At 40.8% G+C, this 23,292-nt stretch overlaps 1 protein-coding gene across 8 annotated transcripts in view; it reads right to left on the minus strand.

Moving 5' to 3' along the window:
* ATG7 (autophagy related 7) overlaps window positions 1-23,292 on the minus strand; it is a 278,184-nt gene that overhangs the window by 195,902 nt on the left and 58,990 nt on the right. For 7 of the 8 annotated variants that reach the window (XM_023218421.1, XM_023218424.1, XM_023218423.1 and 4 more), the window contains 4 exons: window positions 22,884-23,005; window positions 15,723-15,813; window positions 14,205-14,349; window positions 8,374-8,532 (listed from right to left, as the gene is read on the minus strand). In XM_023218421.1, coding sequence (XP_023074189.1) covers window positions 8,374-8,532; window positions 14,205-14,349; window positions 15,723-15,813; window positions 22,884-23,005 — 517 coding nt within the window. The remainder of the gene's footprint in view (window positions 1-8,373; window positions 8,533-14,204; window positions 14,350-15,722; window positions 15,814-22,883; window positions 23,006-23,292) is intronic. The other variant, XM_023218426.1, reaches the window with a different exon arrangement.

Here is a 23,292-nt window from a genome sequence, read left to right on the forward strand (position 1 = left end):
GAAGAACAACAATTTCAAAAGGAATGAAAAATAGAGTGGCAAGCAAAGCAGGAAAGGACGTGAGGCAAAAAGGATTTCAGAAAGAAAAAAGGTGCAAAAACATGTCTATTTTAACAATGAGACTAGCACAGCTATCAGGATCTCATTAATTAATTCATTAAGTATTGTGCACCTACCGTGTACCAAATGCTATAATAAGCAATAATAAAAGCAATGACTACAGTAATAATCACAATACCTGCAATACCTTACTGACATACTACAGTTGACAAAGCATGTTAAATGGTGGTAGCTTGATCCAAAGAACTATTATGTATGTATTTTCATGACACCAAGATGGAAGCATAATCATGCAATATCAATTCTGAATTTTTGAATAATAAAGTAACTTTGCTAACCTAAATAAATCTCTACTTGCTAAAATTTCAGCCAGTAAGCTAACGTAAGAGCCCATCAGTTATGTCCACATCCCAGAGGCTGGAATTCAGCAACTTTCAACACAGTGGTTTTCTTCTTGGCTGTATATCAGAACCACCTAGAGAGTTTAATGGCCAAGCTTTTTCCCAGACCATTTAAATGGAAATATCTAGGAATGAGCCCAGGCACCAATATTTTCTAAAATGCCCCTGATGATTCAAAGGTGCAGCCAGGTTGAGGTATAATTTACATAAAGTTAAATACACAGATCTTACATGCACAGTTCAATGTATTCTGACAAATGAGAGATTAACCACTGCATACAACTATCAAGATATAGAACATTTCCATGATGCCAGAACATGCTCTTGTGTTCCCCCTTAGTCGGTCCCCACTTGTCCCCAGATGACAATTGATCTGACTTCATAAGCCATAGATTAGACTATTCTAAAACATATCACATAAATGATACGCTAGGGTATATAATTGTTTGTGTTTGGCTTCTTTTGCTCAGCATAATGCTTTTGAGGTTCATTCATATTATTAAGTATCAATAATACATTCCTTTTGTGGTGTAATTATACTATTATTTATTTTATCAATAATACATTCCTTTTGTGGTGTAATTATACTATTATTTATTTATCAGTTCTCCTGTTGATGGTGATTTGGGTTATTTCTAGATTTGGGCTGTTTTGAACAAAGTTGCCGTGGACAATTTTGTATAAGTATTTTCATGTATATATGTTCTCATTTCCCTTAGGTAAAGATCTAAAAGTACAATTTCTGGGTCACAAGGTAGGCATATGTTAAATTTCACGAGAAACAGCCAGATTTCCAAAGTAGTTATTTTACCAATGTATAAGTGTTTTTGTTGCTCCACACCCTGACAACATTTAGCATTGTCAGTCTTCCTAATCTCAGCCATTTTAGTAGGTGTATAAGTGATATATCTTTCTGGTTTTAATTTGTATTTCCCTGATGACTATTGACATTGAGCATTTTCACATGTTCAATGGCCATTTATAGATCTTCACCATGAATTAAGTACCCGTTCAAGCTTTTTTCCCCTTAAAAAAAAAGTTGGTTTGTGTGTCTTGTTATTGAGTGGTAGGAGTTGTTTATCTTGCATATTCTGGATAAAAGAGGACTACATATGTCTTCTCAGTTTGGCCAGTTTTTTCCTTCTTTGAAAGGCATCTTTTGAGAAGCAGAAGTTTTAAATTTGTATAAAGTCAACCAAGTTACCATTTTGTGTTTATGGTATTTACTAGGTCCTAAGAAATCTTTATTACAAGACCACTAAGATGCTTTCCCCTAGAAACTTTATAGGGGCCATTCTGGGTGTCACTTAAAGGCTCAGAGTATTCAGTGAGGTCTCTCCACTCTGTACACAGGACTCCAGTGTCTCCCAGCTCGTGTGAGCTCTGGAATCTCCATTCTGCTCATAGCTCTCTGGTAGTGTGTTTTTGCCTGGTCTGACTGTTATGCTGTGAGTACACACAGCTCACTATTCAGTCAAAGACTCAAGGTGCTACCAGGCACTCCTGCGCACAGCTCCCTCATTTCTGGTACTATGTCCTGCAAATTCTAGCCACCTCAGCTGTTCTGAACTCTGCTTGTTCCTTCAGCTCACTGAGACCAAGAGTATCTCCCTGGGCTCCCACAGGCTATAGCATGGGCCAGAAAGTGCCTTCATGTAATAAGCTGGGACAAATCTTTCCTTCCCTCTGTCTGGGACCACAGTCTTTTACTACCTACTGTTCGCTGTCTGAAAAGAATCATTTTACATATTTTGTTCCAGCGTGTAATTGTTTATGGTGGCAGAGCTAGTCCAGTATCCACTACTCATCAGGGTTGAAGCAGATGTCCAAATTCGGGTTTTAAAACCTCAAGTGTGGCTCCATAATCCAACACCTCTTTTTTTTTTTTCTTTTTTTTTTTTTTTTTCTGTGAGACGGAGTCTTGCTCTGTCACCAGGCTGGAGTGCAGTGGCGTGGTCTCAGCTCACTGCAACCTCTGACTCCCGGATTCAAGCGATTCTCCTGCCTCAGCCTCCCGAGTAGCTGAGACTACAGGTGTGTGCCACCATGCCCCGCTAATTTTTGTATTTTTAGTAGAGACGGGGTTTCACTCTGTTGGCCAGGATGGGTCTCAATCTCTTGACTTCATGATCCACCCGCCTCAGCCTCCCAAAGCACTGGGATTACAGGCGTGAGCAACTGTGCCCGGCCTCATAATCCAACATCTTATTGCCTCAAATAGCTATTTGATTTATAGAAGATCAGTTGTTTTCTTATTCAATTTACTCTTCCCCAAGATCAGGTATTTGTAGCAGAGCAGTTCTTTTCACATAATTTTATCACAGCATTTTTAAAGGCACATGGGGCTGGGCGCGGTGGCTCAAGCCTGTAATCCCAGCACTTTGGGAGGCCGAGACGGGTGGATCACGAGGTCAGGAGTTTGAGACCATCCTGGCTAACACGGTGAAACCCCATCTCTACTAAAAATACAAAAAACTAGCCAGGCGAGGTGGCGGGTGCCTGTAGTCCCAGCTACTCAGGAGGCTGAGGCAGGAGAATGGCGTAAACCCGGGAGACGGAGCTTGCAGTGAGCTGAGATCCAGCCACTGCACTCCAGCGTGGGCGACAGAGCGAGACTCCGTCTCAAAAAAAAAAAAAAAAAAAAAAGGCACATGGAAAGGGCCAATGTGACACCTATATCCTGGAGTAGAAGAGAAGGAATTAGTCAAAGAATACCATATAGATAAAATGCAACCGTTTCTTATGAGCTGGACATTTGAGATACTGGAAGATCTGGGACCAGAGTACAGTTAGTTTGGAATAAATATATTTTAGAGCAAAAAACGAAAGTCAAACTCTCTAGTTCTGAGGGAGTGTTTAAGGTTTTTTGGGCCAACTATTCAGTGAAACCACCCTGTCCCTGAGTTCTGTCACCCAGGAGAAGCAGGGTGAAGGGTGCTCATGACCTCCTGGTACACTTCTTTGCATTTCCTGTGTTAGTCCATTTCACATGGCTATAAAGGAATACTTGAGGCAATTAAATGAAAAGAGGTTTATTTGGCTTGTGGTTCTCCAGGTTGTACAAGAAGTATAGTGGCATCTGCTTCTGATGAGGGAAGCTTCCACTCATGGTGAAAGGCGAAGGGGGAGCAGGTGCATCACATGGCAAGGGAGGGAGCAGGAGAGATGCTAGGCTCTTTCAAACAACTAGCTCTTGCTCACGTGAACTAAGACATCGAGAACTCACTCATTAATGTGGGGCGGGCACCTAACCATACATGAGGGATCCACCTCCATGACCCAAACACCTCCCACCAGGCCCCACCTCCAACAGTGAGGATCACAATTCAACATGAGATTTGGAGGGGACATCCAAATCAAATCACTTCCTATGAATTTACTATTTCAAAATTTAAACTTTTTCTTTCTTTCTTTTTTTTTTTTTTTTTTGAGACAGACTCTCGCTCTGTCACCCGGCTGGAATGCAGTGGTGCGATCTCGGCTCACTGTAACCCCCGCCTCCCGGTTCAAATGATTCTCCTGCCTCAGCCTCCTGAGTAGCTGGGGCTACAGGTGCGTGCCACCACACCCAGCTCACTTTTGTATTTTTAGTAGAGACAAGGTTTCACTAAACTCTGTTGTGTTGGCTAGGATGACCTTGATCTCTTAACCTCATGATCTGCCCACCTCAGCCTCCCAAAGTGCTGGGATTACAGGCATCAGTCACTGCGCCCGGCCCAAAATTTAAACATTTTAAAAGGGTCTATCACCCATTATTTTTTTCTTTTCCAAGTCAAATGTCACTCGACTTCAAGCATTGAGATTAGAATCTTGCAATAACAAGTAAGGGATAGCCCAAATTAAATAATCTTGCATTAATAAAACCAATCTTTCTAACTTTTCCAGGTAACCAGATATCTAGGAAGTCTGCATTTAACACAGTTCTTACCTTCAAAAGGCCACTTTTCTTCCCTGGAATGCTCCTCCTGGTCCCTGGCCTTTCCCACCACTCTCTGGTCCTTGCCTCCCTCCCCAAGACCCCTTCTGATCAATTCCTTCAGAGCTCAGACCAAATGTCACTTCCTTAAGAAGGCTTTCCCTGCCCCCGCCCCCCGACACCTGTCCAGGTGCTGCTCTTCTATATTTCCTGAGCAATGTCTACTTATCCTTTTATTTAGTATTTCAATTATAATTCAATAAAATATAAGTTCTATAAGGGCAGAACCATGTCTTGTTTACTTAGGTGGAGTCTTTTCTCCATAGCCTGGTAGAAGGAAGGTGATGAATAAGTATCTGTTGAATGAAGAAACTGTACTAAATCAAGCATATAAAGAAAGACCCTTAAGGCTGGCTAACCAATAAGTTAAACAGTTTCACAAGTATTTTTCATGAATGTGATGAATTATACTAGTACTTCGATGGGTTGTATATATTATCTACTATTATTTATAAGGCATGAAGAATAAAAGTATAGAAGACATGGACCCTGGCCTGGGGGACTTACTAGTCCAACAAGGAAAACAGAGTAACACGATGTAAGTGTGAAGGAAGAGGCTTGATGCTGGAGGGCTGTTTCCAAGAACAGTTGGACTTGCTCTCTCAGGCCCAGCATGGCGGTCCTTGCTCCCACCTCAGCCTTCTCTTCCTCCTCATCTTCTTTGACTTCTATGTTGCAGCCACCCTGGTTTTCTTCCAATTCCACAAAAGTACCATGCTCATCCTACCTCAGGCATTTGCACAGACAGCTCCACTACCCTCAACCTAGCTAACTCCCACTCATCCTTCAGGGGTTTGTTTCCTCAAAAGTCTTCCCAGTCCACCCCTCGTCTAGGTCAGGTCTATCTGTTATACATTCTCATGGCAACTGAGCTCCTGCTTCCCGCATGCATTACAATGATAAGTATTTGTGAAAGTATTTGTTAATCACCATCCCCCACTAGACTTTAAGCTCCACATGTCTGTCTAGTTCCCCTGTCCCTGGAACATAGTAGGTCTTAAATACACTACTTGACACGCAAGTAAGTAATAGAACAACTAAACAAATAAACAGTGGGAAGGGGGAACTGTATTGTGTCACTGACGATGACTAGGATTTGGGTAAACAAAAATTTGAGGCATCTAATAAGTGACAGAGCTCAGGTTCAAAGCCAGGTCTGTCTGGGTCCTAAAGGGAGTTCATAATACTCTCCAATAATAGATTGGATTATTCCTTTGTGTGTGTGTGTGTGCGCTAGGGTCTCACTAGGTTGCCCAGGCTGGTCTCGAACTTCTGGCCTTAAGCGATCTCCTCCCACTTCAGCCTCCCAAAGCGCTGGGTTTACAAGCTTCAGCCACTGTGCACAGCCTAGACTGGATTATTCTTCCCAACTAGGCACCTCCTCCCTCTAGTAATTATATATCCTCACTCTTTGCAACGTGACCTTTGCAAGACCTCCTACTAGGAGGAGTACATTGACTAATGTCAATGACTTTGGGCTTGATCCTGTGACTTGCTTTGGTAACAGAAATGGAAGACATCACACTGTACCATTGTTGAGCTAAGACTTTAAGGCATAATAATTACCAACCCTTTTAAGCTTAAACCTTCTACCGTAGGAAGAGTAGGACACAAATGACTATTCCTCCTTTAGCCTAGATTTTGAAAATAACAAATACAATGGACTGGAACCTGACTCCAAGTTATGTGGCTTATTGAGTTAAGTTCAGCCTAGTGACACAGCTGAACCACAGCCAACCTGCACAGCCATGAACAGGAAATAAATGTTTGCAATTGTAAGCCACTGAGATTTTGGGATTGCGTGATATGCAATATTGTCCCAGCAGAAATCTAACTAATATGGCTCCTCAATGACAGGGTTGCAACTTATTTTTTTCAGCATCTAGCACATAGCTGGCTACATAGCGGGTGGTGAATCAATACTGTTAAACCCAATAAATGATGTTCCTCAGGGACTCTAGTGAAATGGATGAAAACATTAACAATGCTTCTAAAGCAAAGATTTTTAAAATGGATGAATCTAATACAAAGTGACTAAAGAGAGAAACTTTGAGAAAATGGGCTTTTTTTTTCTTTTTGGTTAGGACTGACAACCTCTTCTGGCACTTTAAGTAAGAACAAATGCTTTGGAGACACCTAATCTAACTCCTGTCAGATAAATTAAGTATTCAAGAGGCAGAATATCGTTTGCTGGTTGACCTTAAAAAAAGAAAACTGTCAAGATTTTAAATGAAAGGAGCTGAATGACTTTTCTCTTGTTATCTGGTATTTCTAATGATATAACTCAAAAACCAGAAGCAGCTAGAGCAAAAAGCTAAACTTTCAGCCCAATCTTTCTTCTACATGAAGACTTGCAATTTAATTTCATAAATCTGTACTAAGTAACTACCAAGTATTTTGGTGATAGAGGAAAAATAGTATCTTAGATCTGAGCCACTGCAAATCTCTTTGGAACCAGGCAGGATATAAAAATATATACACTCCTAAATTCCTCAACTTAAACTCATAATGCTTTGCAACGTACAAACCATTTCTTCATACATTCCTCATTTCATTTTCACAAGAATATGTGAGAAAGATTAATTATTATTATTATATTATTTAGACAGGGTTTCGCTTTGTTACCTAGGCTTGAGTGCAATGGCATGATCACAGCTCACTGCAGCCTTGACCTCCCAGGCTCAAGCAATCCTTTTGTTTCAGCCACCAGCGTAGCTGGGACTACAGGTGCACACCACCACCACACCTGGCTAATGGTATTTTACAGAGATGGGGTCTCACTATGTTGCCCAGGCTGGTCTCAAACTCCTGGACTCAAGTGAGCCTCCTGCCTTAGCCTCCCAAAGTGCTGGTGAGAGGTGAAACCAGTTGGACTTCCTGGGTCGAATGGGGACTTGGCGAACTTTTCTGTCTAGCTAGAGGATTGTAAATGCACCAATCAGCACTCTGTGTCTAGCTAAAGGATTGTAAAGGCACCAATCAGCACTCTGTAAAAACGCACCAATTAGCACTCTGTGTCTAGCTAGAGGATTGTAAACACACCCATCAGCACTCTGTAAAAACACACCAATCAGCGCTCTGTGTCTAAAGGATTGTAAACCCACCAATCAGCACTCTGTAAAAACACACCAGTCAGTGCTCTGTGTCTAGCTAAAGGTTTGTAAACACATCAATCAGCACTCTGTGAAACGGACCAATCAACACTCTGTAAAATGGAACAATCAGCATGACATGGGCGGGGACAAATAAGGGAATAAAAGCTGGCCACCCCAGCCAGCAGTGGCAACCTGCTCGGGTCCCCTTCCACGCTGTGGAAGCTTTGTTCTTTCACTCTTCACAATAAATCTTGCTGCTGCTCACTCTTTGGGTCTGCACCACCTTTAAGAGCTATAACACTTGCCACGAAAGTCCGCGGCTTCATTCTTGAAGTCAGTGAGACTATGAACCCACCAGAAGGAAGAAACTCCAGACACGTCTGAAGGAACAAACTCCAGACATACCATCTTCAAGAGCTGTAACACTCACCGCAAAGGTCCGCAGCTTCATTCTTGAAGTCAGTAAGACCAAGAACCCACCAGAAGGAACCCCACAAACCCACCGGAAGGAAGAAACTCAGGACACATCTGAAGGTACAAATTCCAGACACACCATCTTTAAGAGCTGTAACACTCACCGTGAAAGTCTGCAACTTCATTCTTGAGGTCAGCAAGACCAAGAACCCACCAGAAGGAACCAACTCCAGACACACTGGGATTGCAGGTTATGTTTTTTTATCCCTCTCTCAGATGAGGAAACAGAGGCTGAGCCACATGGTGAGTGGCTGGTAGAAAGTGACAGATGTCTGATTCTCTTTCTTCAATGCCACAAGGGCCTCATTTCCCAAGACTTAAACATTTATAGATATAACAGAAAACCTCTGCAAAAGCATCAACGTACCACACCGGGGAATATTTTCTGGAGCCGGTCTGCTGCAGCCAGAGCCTTGGGCTTACCACCCACTAGGCAATCTTCAAACTCATAGAGAGGTTGCCTTACAGGATTGGAGTAGGAGATCTTGGCATTGTCCACAAATGTGATGTGTCTCACGCCCCAACCCTGTGTGGAAACAGGAGATCATGGTGTGTTTCTGATGAACATTTCACAGGGTGCTGTCTCTTGAAATCTCAAAAGGAGTATTGGTTTGGAGAAGCTTGGGAACCTCAAAACACAAGAAACTTCAGAAACTGAATTGTGCAAATTCAGGTTACGATAAACAGAATGTTGACTTTCCTTAAAAAACAACATAATTATATACTTAGTGCCTGGTTTACTGGAGCAATGAGACTAAAAAATGTCAGAGTGGGACAGACGAATAATTCATTATTTTTGACAGTGCCACCAAAGATTTGGAGGTGAATCCCATAAGAATTGTCTATGCTGTCATTTTAAAAAGATTAGCAATAGCCCATAAATGTCCTTGATTTCCCTTAACGAATAATTAAATATAAATAACAACTACTCTTGAAGCTCACTTAAAGCCTGAATGAACTCCTCAAAAAAATGACTCACAAATTATTTCCCACTGTATGATATTTTAGAACATTTTGTACCATTTCTTCAAGAGACAAAGCCTTATTAATAATCTGGAATTTAGGGAACAAGTCTATATTCTTAGAAATAGTTTTCACGGTTTTATAGGCTTCAGTTATGTCTCCTATAACAGTTTTATAAAACCATACAATTTTAAAGGTAGACGGGATCTCTAAAATCCTTATTCCAGTTACTTTGTTTTACATATATGGAAACTGATGCCCAGGAAAGATAAGTGATTTGCCTAAGGGATACATCTGGTTAATGGTGGGAATGAATGAGCTCTCCAGAGTTGCAACCAAATGAAGTTGCCTACTTCTTGGGGTAGGGTACAGTGGGTATATTTTAGTAGATCATAAATAAGCATACGGAGCTAAGAGATGTCCTGCCATGACTGGCTATAAGGCTAAGATTCTGCTGTCTCTCTTATTTCATTATCTTTCCATTAGAAACTGAGAGACTCAATTAGATTGAAGGTTTCAGAGGTCCAGCCCTCGAGGACCCAAGATTCGTTTTCAGTGTTGAGCACAACAGGCCAGAATCTGCCTTTCATAAGTATAGGTTAGACGGGCTGTTTTGAAGCCCACTGGTAACCTTTTGGTCTACCCACCCAGTTTTGTAAATTATTTTCATCATCTAAGTAACCTACCATGGAGGGAGAATAAAGTCACTTGTGCTTGCTTTGGGAATGTTTATTTCTGAAGTATTTTTGCATTCCTTAAAGCAACTGATGAGTGGATAGCAAGGAAGGCAGTCTGGGAATGTGCTGGGTAGTGGGAAGAAAGCTAGATACATTACAAACATGCCATAGGTTAGTCACATGAAGGTGTATTTGCACAAACTTAACTTTTGGTTTCCTGGAATGCTACACAGTTTAAATGGCTAATCTGCAAAGATTAAAGAAAATCACGATACTCAATGCTGGTGAGGATGTGGTAGGGAGAAAATCATCCTACTGATTGAGAATGTTAAAGCAGTCTAATCTTTCTGGAAAGCAATTTGGCGGTATGTTTCTAGAATCTTAAGAATACCCGTATCCTATGACCTATTTCCAGCAATTTATCCGAAGAAGTAATCTGACATACTGACCAAGATGCAATCACAAAGATGTTCTTTGCAGCACAATTTACAATTGTAAAAAATTGGAAACAATGTTAATGCTAAACATTAGGAGAAGGGTTCAGTAAGATATGTTTCATCATAGAAGAAGGCATATTCTACAGTCATAAAGCTTTAGCAGACATTGCAGCGAACTCGTGCAGTCCTGACTACTCGGGAGGCCGAGGTGGGAAGATCACAAGGTCCAGTCCAGCCTGGGCAACAAAGCCAGATCCTGTCTCAAAAAATAAAAAGAAGGCCTCATAGACAGGCATAAAAATGACATGTTAATTGGTAACAGCAAAGGACATTATTATATATCTAATAAAGGACATTATATATCTAATAAAATGTTAAAATATATATTAAACACTGAAAAGTAACAAGTGAAAAAGCAGTAGGAAAATGAGTGTCTTCTTTCCTGCTTTATGACTTTTATACTTTACACATTTTCTATAACGGCTTTATGTTGACTTTGCAATTTTGAAAAATATTAGGAAAATCTAAGCATCTAATAATTCTAGAACCTAGAAAAAGACAGTAAAATAAATTCCACAGATGGAAGAAAAAATTAATAAAGATAAAAGTAGATATTTATGAATCTGAAAGCAAAATGAGACAGAAAACAAAAATTACAGAATAAATAAAGTAATGCTCCAAAAAGACTGATAAAATAGACAAGCTTCTCTAGCAAGACTGAATATGAGAAAAAAAGAGAAAACACAAATATACAACATTAGGAATATGAAAAGATTTTTTAAAAGATAAAAAGATTTAAAAAATAAGAGAATACCATATATATTTTATGTCAATTAATTGTTAAAGCTAGAAAAGCAGTACAAAATCTAAAAAGGTGAGTCAACCCAGAAACACATGCAGAAGTTCGCAGATTTCCAGCACCCCCACTGCCCCAACCAACAAAATTCTTAAATGCATCAGGCCCAGACGGATTTATAACTGAATTTTACTTAACCATCAAGGAACAGATAATTCATTTATTTAAACTGTTCTGGAGCTTAGAAAAAGGCAGAACGTTTTAAGTTTATTTTATAAAGCTAGCATAATGTAGCTATAAAATATACAGATAGAACAGGGAATAATATGACGATAAACCAATTTGACTTATGAAGTGAGATGTAAAATTTATTGATTAATTAATTGGTTGATTGAGACAGTGTCTTGCTCTGTCACCCAGACTGGAGAGCAGTGGCACAATCTTAGCTCAGTACAGCCTCAAACCTCCTGGACTGAGGCAATCCTCCCACCTCAGCTCCCAAGCAGCTGCAACTACAGGCACGCGCCACCACAGCCTGGCTAATTTTTGTTTTTTGTTTTTTGTTTTTTTTTTTTGTAGAGATGGGATTTCGCCATGTTGTCCAGGCTGGTCTCAAACTCCTGACTCAAAGGATCCACCCACCTTGGCCTCCCAAACTGCTGGGATTGCATGTATGAGCCACCGTGCCCGGGCGAGATGTAACATTTAAAAACAAAACATTACTAATTGAAATCAAGGGTATATGAGAAGAATAAGATACCGTGTACAAATAGGGTTTATTCTAGGAATGTTCAACATTAGAATACTTTGTCTTGATAAACGTAGTTAATAAAGCTCAACATTTCTGATATAAACATGCAGAAGCAGAAATCAGCTTCTTTAAATTATAAAGAACACTTACCAGAAACCAATATCAAAATTAAAGGTAAAAACAAAAGTTTCAATGTTTTAATGACTTTAATGTTGCTCTCATTAAAGTCAGCAACAAAACAAAGATAACCACTCTCACTGCCATTCGTCTATATAACTGTGGAGTTCTACCCAGTCTTATAAGACAAGGAAAAGAAAGATATAAGTGTTGGTGAGGAATACTATTAAGCTACAAAAGAATAAAAAACTCTTAGAACTAAGAGAGCTTAGAAAGATGGCCAAAGATAAATATGCAAAATTCACTATTTTTCCTACATCCCAGTAATAGTCAACTGGAAAGTTTAATGGGAGAAAATATCTCTAAAGGAAAAAACATCATTAAATATGTAGAAATACCATATTTAAACTAAATTAGATACATGCAAGGCCTATATAAAGAAAATACTACTGAAAGACAAAGATGATCTAATTAAGAGATACACCATGCTCCCAGAACTAAGGATTAATGTCATAAAAATACATCAATTCCTTCTAATTTATCTATAAATTCATTGTAATTTCAACTAAAACAGTGAGTATGAATATAGGAATAAAAAAATAGATCAATGAGTCAAAATAGAGAATCCAGGCCAGGCGCGGTGGCTCACGCCTGTAATCCCAGCACTTTGGGAGGCTGAGGCGGGCGGATCATGAGGTCAGGAGATCAAGACCATCCTGGCTAACACGGTGAAACCCTGTCTCTACTAAAAATACAAAAAATTAGCCGGGCGTGGTGGCGGGCGCCTGTAGTCCCAGCTACTCAGGAGGCTGAGGCAGGAGAATGGCGGGAACCCGGGAGGCGGAGCTTGCAATGAGCCGAGATCGCACCACTGCACTCCAGCCTGGGAGACAGAGCAAGACTCCGTCTCAAAAAAAAAAAAAAAAATAGAGAATCCATAGAGACTCATGTATGTAAGGGGGTTTAGCATTTGATAAAGACAGAAAAATGTTTTAGATTACCGAATAAATGCCATTAAAACAATCCATTTTGTGCAAAAGTAGCTAGATCTTTACCCCTCATCATATAACCAAAAAATTTCCATATTCATAAAGCTCTAACATAAAAACAAGAGTTCCATAAGCCACGAAGGAAAAGACTGATACATATAATAACATAAAGCTGAAAAAAACTTTTATATGGCTAAAGATACCTTAGATAAACTGAGAAAAACATTTGCATCATAATACAGAAAAAAGGTTAATTGCCCCAATAAAAAGAACTCTAAATCAATAAAAGACACAACCCAAAGAACATGAATCAAAAAAATAAAACTCACAAAAGAAATAAAATTAAACTCACCCTTGCTAATTAAAGAAATGCAAATTCAAACAATAAATGTTACTTAACTGACTGAGATTTCAAAAGTTGACATATCCAATTTTGGCAAGAGTGTGGAAAAAAGTTCTGTGTCTCATATGTGTAACATTTTTGGAAGGCAATTTCGTTTGAAAAAAATTTTTGACCAGGCGTGGTGGCTCACACTTGTAAACCCAGCACTTTGGGAGGCCAAGGCAGGCAGATCACTTGAGCGCAAGAGTTCAAGACCAACCTGGACAACATGGCGAAACCCTGTCTCTACTAAAAATACAAAAATTAGCCAGGTGTAGTGGTGTACACTTGTAGTCCCAGCTACTCAGGAAATTGAGGCAGGAGAATCGCTGAACTCAGGAGGCGGAGGTTGCAGTGAGCTGAGATCATGCCACTGCACTGCGGCCTGGGTGACAGTGTGAGACTTTGTCTCAAAAAAAAAAAAAAAATTAATGACAAACATAAATAAAATATTTACATTCAAATTCTAAACTCTCTCTAACATAGCAATTCAATGACTAGCGCTTTCTTCCTAAAAAAAAAAAAAAAATCCTATGGATGAATAAACATACAAGTATAAGAATGTTCTCTAACAGAGAACAATATCTAATAGAAAAAAATAGAAAGTAACCTGAAATTGATTAAATAAAGAACACAGTCATACAACAAAATACCACATATACATACTATGGAAACACAGAAAGGTAGCCACAGTCATTTTTCTATCTAGTTAAAAATAAAAACCTGTTACAGATAGTATGCTATGATCTAATTTTTATAAATATAAATATATATCAGCAAAGATAAACATTTCTCTATATTTAGATATGTCTACAATAACATCTGGGAAAGAGGCTGCATACTATTCTACAAAGTCAGCTTAACAGGAAATGGGACTTGCGATGGGTGTGGAGGACTTTCTGTTTCTATCTGATGATAAAAGCTTGTATTTCTTTTACACTTAAAAAGATAAGAAAAGGAAAAAGGAAGGGAGGGAGAGATGGAGGGGATGGAGAGCTGGGAGATGGAAGGCAATCATGAAGAGTAAAACAAGAAGAGAAGCTACAATTTCAAAGGTGCCATTTGCACCCCCCACTTCCTACTTACCATCAACGTCCTAGCTACATTGCAACCCAAGGTGCCGGCTCCAAGCAGCAGACATTTGACAGACACAACCTTGTCCAAGTCTAAAGTAGGAACCAATCTCCAACACATCAGTTTGAGATTTAGATTCACTGATGACTCAGCTAACCTAGAAAAGGAGAGATTTACTTATTCAGTCTCTCATTTGTGCAATAATCTTGCTCTGAAAGATTTCAAGTGGCTATGTGAGAAAATAAGAAATAATAACGAAATTCAGATCAAATGAAAAAGAAAATGAAGCTGGAGGGTAAGCAAGGAGGAGAAAGGTTCCCACCCAACAGCATGCTATTGGAGTTCTCTGCAATGAGGGGGCCACAAATTTGATACCGAGTTCCAGCAGCCAAGGTGAAAAGGGAAGAGCATGACCAGTTATAGGAATCATGGTGTCCACGAATAAAAAAACACCATTTGATTAAGAGGAAAGTTTTTCCTAGTACTGAAAACAGAAATTTATCTCATATATCTCCTTAATAAAGAATGCACTCAGGCCAGGCAGTGGCTCACCCCTGTAATCTCAGCACTTTGGGAGGCCAAAGCGGGTGGATCACCTGAGGTCAAAAGTTCGAGACCAGCCTAGCCAACATGGTGAAACCCTGTCTCTATCAAAAACATAAAAATTAGCTGGGTGTGGTGGCAGGCGCCTGTAATCCCAGCTACTCAGGAGGCTGAGGCAGGAGATTCGCTTGAACCCGGGAGGCGGAGGTTGCAGCGAGCCGAGATCATGCCATTGCACTCCAGCCTGGGCAACAGGAGCAAAACTGTCTCAAACAAACAAACAAACAAACAAAAAGAGTGCACTCAGATTCGACCTTAAATACAATAGTGGTTTCCATGAAATATTTCTTCTAATATCCTTCAAAGTGGGCCAATAAGGGCTGGGTGTGGTGGCTCATGCCTGTAATCCCAGCACTTGGGGAGGCCGAGGCAGGTGGATCACGAGGTCAGGAGTTCGAGACTAGCCTGGGCAACACAGTGAAACCCTGTCCCTATAAAATACAAAAAATTAGCTGGGTGTGGTGGCGTGTGCCTGTAATCCCAGCTACTCAGGAGGCTGAGGCAGAAGAATCGCTTGAACCCAGGAGGCGGAGCTTGCAGTAGCAGAGATCGCGCCTTTGTATTCCAGCCTGTGCAGAGCAAGACTCCGTCTGGGGCACAGGGAGAAGTGGGCCAATAGGACCAAGCCAGAGGACAATGCATAAAGGACTGAAAGACAGTACAGGTACACTGGTGGTCTGAGAGCATGAGCTTGAAACAGGAACAAAATTTAAAATGTCTAGAACAGATGAACAGTCTGCCCTTCAGGATATGCATTGTTAATATTAATTCTCACAACCAAACTTCAATTAAAGAGCAGGATAACACATGGCAGCGTGACTGGCACCCCCTGGGCTGAATTACACAATGTTGTGTTGGCCTGACAGAACTTGGTGTGTGTCTTGGTTACAAAAAGCCTGACTGGAGAAAACAGCTTCCCAAATCTACCTTTTAGGGTCCATACATTCACTGAGGTTCACCATCCTTGGTCCCATGCCTCCTTTCTGGTTCTTTTCCCATCCAACTGCTTTAGGACAATCTTAAGGCAAATAAAACACAAAGCTTAATGAAGGAGGGAAGAATAAAAACAGATCAAGCAGCGACCTTGCATAAAAAGGATCGACATTCATAATGGCCCATGCATTGACAAGCTTTTGGTTTGCTTCTTTCTAAAAGAGACTTGAGGGCCTGAATTTCCATGGACTTGCTACAGTTGCCTCCCCATCTTTCTCAACTACTGGGAGTCTTGTTTAGGGACCATCAAACCCAAGCAATCTTCCTGTACAGGAGCTTCTGAAATAGCCCTCAACTCTGGCCCAAGGTGCCTCAACTTTCACTGTTACTGGAAATTGCTGGAAAAAAAAAAAAAAGACAGTCTTATCTGGGGTAGGTATAACCCCACTGAGGCTTCTATCTAAGCAAGCCAAGCCAATGTAACTGCAGCACACCTTCACTGAAGTTCCTATTGGGATCTGAATCTTTAAATTCAGTTTGTACCTTCTGTTGCTCATCCTTACCATGTCCCCCTGCTCAGCCTTTCTGCCACTGCACCTGTGAGGAGGTCATAGTCCAAGGTGACTGTCCTTTGATTAAGCTGCCCTTTCCTTTAACTTCATCTTTATCCATTCAGAACTTTCCCTTCCCTGACTTCTCCCTTCCCCACTGTCCTTTTAATCCCTGCTATGGTAGCCTCTGTAACTCCAATTAATTCCAATTCTAGCAGTTCCCAAAGTGTGTCCTATTCAATAATCTCAGAGGATAAGGATCCTGTAGCTAAACAGACTTGGGAAATGCTTCTATACTTATATCTATCTTCTATCTCCAGCCCCCCAATACCACTCAAACATGGCCATTCACATGGCACATGAGGGAGATAAAAGCTCTGAGAAACCTGCAGTACAGAACCCACGAGATTTGATTTTGCTTTGTGTTTCCCAAACTTACATGGCTCTCCATATCTCCCTTCATTTCCCTGTATACCAATTACAATCTCAAAGGAAACATTGCTCTATTCTACTGTTGCAAAATTCTCTTAAACATCTCAATTGCTTTGTAGGACACGCCTGCATCCTTCTCATGTTAATGAAAGCTCTGCTTGCCTTGGTGGAACCACAGCCTTGTAAATCTTGCTAGTGGATCCACCCACCCTCTTGGGCTCCCTACATCTCAGGACCTATGCTGCTCCCCCTTTCTCATTGAATTCCCACTGCTCACAATAAAGCCTGAACTCTTAAGCAAGAAATTCACCCCGCCACAGCCTACACTTCCACCATCACCTCCAGTCTGCCTTAAGCAACAGACTCGGCAGGAACAGAAACTCCTTGACTTGAAATTAAGATGTATGGGACTGGGAGGGGGAATTTTAATTTTGTTTCTAATTGTATGCTGGTTTTTTCTTTTTTTTTTTTTTTTTTTGAGACAGAGTCTTGCTCTGTCGCCCAGGCTGGAGCGATTTTGGCTCACTGCAAGCTCCGCCTCCCAGGTTTCCGCCATATTCCTGCCTCAGCCTCCTGAGTAGCTGGGACTATAGGTGCCCGCCACCACACCCGGCTAATTTTTTGTATTTTTAGTAGAGATGGTGCTTCACCGTGTTAGCCAGGATGATCTTGATCTCCTGACCTCGTGATTCACCCGCCTCAGCCTCCCAAAGTGCTGGGATTACAGGCGTGAGTTACCACACCCAGCTGTACACTGGTTTTCTTTGTCCATTCTCCTACTTCTGAATTTCTCTCAAGATCGCAATTTTCCTTTCCTTGGGAAACTTTTTAGCTTTTGACATTACAAAAAAAAATAGTATTGCCCAATATAATTATGGGACCTAGAAGGTATTGAGATTCCCTTTACATGATCTTTTGTTTCTGGGATAGGATGACCAATGAGAAACCATAGGGCCAATTATCCTTGAAAGCTACTTGGGCCCCAGTTTGGCTGGGGGTATCATTCACAGCAAGAAGCCAGAAAGCAAACGTCCTTCCCCATTTTAAATTGGGCACTCTAATGCGGTATTTTTTAATGCCATGAAAAATTAAAACTGAAATAATAGAGTTTTCTTGTTTGAGACAGGGTCTTGCTTTGTTGCTGAAGCTGGTCTTTAACTCCTGGGCTCAAGTGATCCTCCAGCTTCAGCCTCTGGAGCAGCTGGGATTACAGGCATGAGCCACCACACCCAGTCAGATTTGAGTTTCATGAAGAGGTTAAGACTTCAGAATTGTTTTTCTGTGGGGAAAAGAAATAGTTCCCACTTGCTACTAATTGATATTTTGTTTGATTTTATTACTATTCTTAGATTGAATTAAAAATGTGTCTCTCAACAGCAAAGACATGGAATCAGTTTAAATGCCCATCAGTGACAGACTGGACAAAGAAAATTTGGTACACATACACCATGAAATACTATGCGGCCATAAAAAAGAATGAGATCATGTCTTTTGCAGGAACATGGATGGAGGTTGAGGCCATTATCCTTAGCAAACTAGTGCAGGAACAGAAAACCAAATACTGCATGTTCTTAGTTGTAAGTAGGAGCTAAATGATGAGAACTCATGGACACAAAGGGGAACAACAGACACTGGGGCCTACTTGAGGGTGAAGGGTGGGAGGAGGGAGAGGGTCAGAAAAAATACTAGGTACTAGGTATTAGTACCTGGGTGATCAAATGATCAGTACAACAAACCCCTGTGAAACAAGTTTACCTATATAACAAATCACATATACCCTGAATGGAAAATACAAGTTTTTTTGTTTCTTTTTTAATGTGTCCCTGATACATAGCACAGGAACTTGACAAGAACTACAGAATCATAGTCTAGTACTGTAATCCATAACTCCAGCCTAGGTTTTCTCTTGTTACAGGTAAGAAATTATTAGACAAAAATAAAACATACTTTCAATTAAAAGCTCTCTATACTCAAAAGGTTACAGATGCTGGGCTCATGTCTGTAGTCCCACCTACTTGGGTGGCTAAGGCAGGAGGAAAGATTGCAGGAGGAAGGATTTGGCTCAGGAGTTCAAGGCCAGCCTGGGCAACATAAGAAGACCTCATCTCTCAAAAAAAAAATAATAATAATAATAAAGGCTATAGCCATTTCTAAGAAACTCAGATGCTCCTTAAACTTAATAATGAAAAAAATACCACATATGGCAATAGTATTTGATTTACCATACCTGCCTCCATATAATCTGTACCTATAAGACATACACCAAATTAAATGATAAATATATAATACATATAAAAATATATATAAACATATATATGTATGTTTTTTGAGACGGAGTCTTGCTCTCTTGCCAGGCTGGAGTAAAGTGGCACTTATCTTGGCTCACTAAAACCTCCGCCTCCCGGGTTCAAGCAATTCTCCTGCCTCAGCCTCCTGAGTAACTGGGACTACAGGTGCACGCCACCAGGCCTAGCTAATTTTTATATTTTTAGTAGAGACCACATTGGCCAGGATGGTCTCGATCCCTTGACCTCATGATCCGCCTGCCTTGGCCTCCCAAAATGCTGAGATTACAGGCGTGAACAACCGTGACTGGCCAAGAAAATATTTTTTAGGGAAAAACTGGGTGCTGTCTCCCATAGTCGGCAAGCAGGAGGAGCACAGGAAAAACCAGAGTTAAGATGATGGAATCCCTACCCTCAGTAGTGTCTGCCATCTTCCTCCACCGGGTGCCAGAGCTGTAACACACCATGAGGAAGCAAAAGAAGACATAGGATATTTAAAACAATACTCCACGACTGCGCAAGGTAGCTCACACCTGTAGTCCCAGCACTTTGGGTGGCTGAGGTTAGAGGATTGCTTGAGCCCAGGAGTTCAAGACCAGCCTGGGCAACCTAGTGAAACCCTGTCTCTGCAAAAAATACAAAAATTAGTCAGGTGTGGTAGCACATGCCTGTAGTCCCAGCTACTCGGGAGGCTAAGCTGGGGGGATGGTTTGAGCCTAGGAGGTCAAGGCTATAGTGAGCTATGATTTTGCCACTGCACTCCAGCCTGGGTGACAGGTCGAGACCCTATCACAAAAAATAAAATGAAATAAAATAATTTAAAATAATACTCCTTATACCATTACCATGGCAAGTATGGGATGTCTTAAAAGTACTGAAAAGTACAACCATACTTATATTTTCAGTTTACATTATGATATAGAAAAATTCTTTATAAAGCTGTATTTACCATAAAGTTTTATTTACAGTTAAGAGGGAACATATTAATTTACATGAAAAACAGGAAATTCATTTGCCTTTCCTAAGCTAAATAATCTACATTAAATATCAGGCATAAAGAAGATATGTTAAAGGCATTATTGGACGACAGAAAACCTTTTTCAGATGGAAATGTAAGGTGTGGTTCCTAGGTTTAAATGTCAGCATCAGCTGGGCACGGTGGCTCACGCTTGTAACCCTAGCACCCTGGGAGGCTGAGGCAGGCAGATTGCCTGAGCTCAGGAGTTCAAGACCAGCCTGGGTACACGGGGAAACCCCGTCTCAACTAAACACACAAAAAAAGCCAGGTGTGGCAGCATGCGCCTGTGGTCCCAGCTACTCAGGAGGCTAAGGCAGGAGAATTGCTTGAACCCAGGAGGCAGAGGTTGCAGTGAGCTGAGATCCTGCCACTGCACTCCAGTCTAGGCGATAGAGCGAGACTCTGTCTCAAAAAAAAAAAAAAAAAAAAAAAAAGGGACTGGGCATAGTGGCTCACTCCTATAATCCCAGCACTTCGGGAGGCTGAGGCTGGCAGATCACGAGGTCAGGGGTTCGAGCCTGGCCAACAAGCGAACCTGCACTCAAGCCTCAAGTGACAGGGCGAGACTCCATCTCAAAAAAAGAAAAAAAAAATGTCAGCATCATCAAGCATGAGCCTTATCATAGAGTAGGATGTAAGAATAACTCAGTGACTTTGTCATAAAAGTGGAAAGAAAACTGCCACTCCACAGAGTGGTTGGCAGAATTAAGTGATTGCCTCATGGAAAGTGCCAGGCAGCTTGTCAGACACACAGACCAGACCCACATTACTTTTTAGTTAACTCTCACCTCGTTCCCCAAGACCAGGCTTATCCAACCCGCGGCCCAGGATGGCTTTGAATGTGGCTCAACACAAATTCATAAACTTTCTTAAAACATTATAAGACTTTTTTGCTTTTTTTTTTTTTTTGCTCATCAGCTATTGTTAGTGTTAGTGTATTTTATTTGTGGTCCAAGACAATTCTTCTTCCAGTGTGGCCAAGGGAAGCCAAAAGATTGGATACCCCTGCGACTATCTTTAAGTGTGGTTTAATAAACAAAGGTACAGCATGTAAATTAACATTACACAGGAGCTATTTTATAATTTGCCAGAAGAGGGTGCTACATCCAATGCAAATATCTAAAGAGCAGAAAGGCAAAGGCTCTAAACTGAAAAGCAGCATCGTCCTTTGATCAAACGGAAGTACTCTGTCAATCTTTCAGAGAAGTCTGTAAAGACATCCATGTTAGAGCACAGAATTGCTGAAAAAATGTCATGTGGGCCAGTCCTGAATTCTTTTGACTTTAGCACTCTAGAAAAGATATCTCAGAAGAGATTTTTTTTTTTTTTGAGACAGAGTCTTGCTCTGTCACCCAGGCTACAGTACAGCAGCGCAATAGGCTCACTACACCTCCACCTCCCAGGTTCAAGTGATTCTCCCGCCTCAGCCTCCTGAGTAGCTGGGATTACAGATGCCCGCCACCACACCTGGCTCATTTTTGTATTTTTAGTAGAGACGGGGTTTCGCCTTGTTGGTCAGGCCAATCTCGAACTCCTAACCTCGGATGATCCACCTGCCTCAGCCTCACAAAGTGCTGGGATTACAGGCATGACCCACCACGCCCAGCCTTGAAAGAGATTTTGACACCACCTCCCCCATCACACACACACATTTTAAGGCATATCTATGGCATAAGGAAAGAAATGTGCCTTGGAACCATCAGGATGGTGTGAGGAACAAGAAGTTAAATAATATATGTGAGGCCAGGCTCGGTGACTCACACCTGTAATCCCAGCACTTTGGGAGGCCAAGGTGGGTGGATCACTTGAGGTTAGGAGTTCAAGACCGGTCTGACCAACATGGTGAAACCTGTCTCTACTAAAAATACAAAAATTAGCTGGGTGTGGTGGCAGGCACCTGTAATCCCAGCTTCTTGGGAGGTCAAGGCGGGAGAATCACTTGAACCTGGGACGTGGAGGTTGCAGTGAGTCGAGATCATGCCACTGCACTCCAGCCTGGGTAACAAAGTTAGACTCTGCCTCAAAAATAATAATAATAATATATGTTGTGAAAGTACTCTCAAAAGCATACAAATCACGAAGAGATGAGGAATTATTCTGGCAAGAAGTATAAAAGTGCTGGGCTTCTGTGAGCTAGGAAATTTACATAACATTTATTAAGCACCTACTATGTGCCAGACATTGTGCTCTGACTTTGACACACGGCATGGATTCCTGATAAGAAATATTTCCAGAGCTGGGCATTATATCCTTATTTTACTCAAACTTGAGTATGTATTCCATCTCTGTGACATATGTAAAAAAAAATATGTATATATACACACACACACATATATCTCTCTATAGATAAAATGTCTCTCAGTCTAAGTTTCTGAATTTAGCAAATGGGGATAAAAGCTGATAGTTGTCACATAAGGATCAAATGAAGATATTAAATGTGGAAGGAGAAATGGCATTTTTGCTGACTGGTTTACTATATAGAGAACAGGATCACATACAACTTTAAAGTATAGAACAAACAAATATTTAAGTGCATTAACACTTCATCCTTCCTTTAAGAATGGACAGGAATAAAGATTTCGTGTTAAACAAAAGTAAAACTGAAAACAGGGGGAGTAGAGGGGAACAAATCCTGAAGACTGAAAAAACTGCCTAGAGAAAATTTCCTGGTCACAATCTTTGCCTTTGTTCCAGTCTGAATAGCAGAGCGTGCCCTCTGTTCGAAGTAGATGTCTGCATTGGCAAAGAGGTACAAGTTGTACTTTTCTCTTCCTTTCTTCTGCCATTGTGAAGGAATGAAAAGAAAGTAAACCTGGTTCCGTTTCTGATAAATGATAATTATATGCATTTTCAAAGACCGGCAAATTACCTGGGCTAAATGCCATTTCTGGAAGCTTCACTTCGAAGATGATGCTGTGGGCAACGTCTCGCGCCCCCTGCATGGTACGGTCACGGAAGCAAAGAACTTCAACAGACTGGAAACTGCTACTCCTGTTGTCATGCCCGGATTTTTATTTATTTATTTTTTTTTTTAAAGGAAGGAAAAGAAAAAGCTCACATAAGAGCTTCAGCAAACCAGTTGGAGAGAATTCAATGCATTGTAATTATGCCTCTCTGATACCCACAGGAGATGGCCTTAACTCTTTTGAACATATTCATATATGGTTCCTCTGTCTAAGAGTTTAGAGGCTGAACAGTGAATTGGCTGTGATTTCTTTCTAGGTGAATTTTATGTTACAGTCATATTGCACATAAATAATTCTGACAAATAACTCTTT

The sequence above is a fragment of the Piliocolobus tephrosceles genome, chromosome 2 (genome assembly GCF_002776525.5).
Source record: "Piliocolobus tephrosceles isolate RC106 chromosome 2, ASM277652v3, whole genome shotgun sequence".
NCBI classification, from domain to species: Eukaryota; Metazoa; Chordata; class Mammalia; order Primates; family Cercopithecidae; genus Piliocolobus; species Piliocolobus tephrosceles.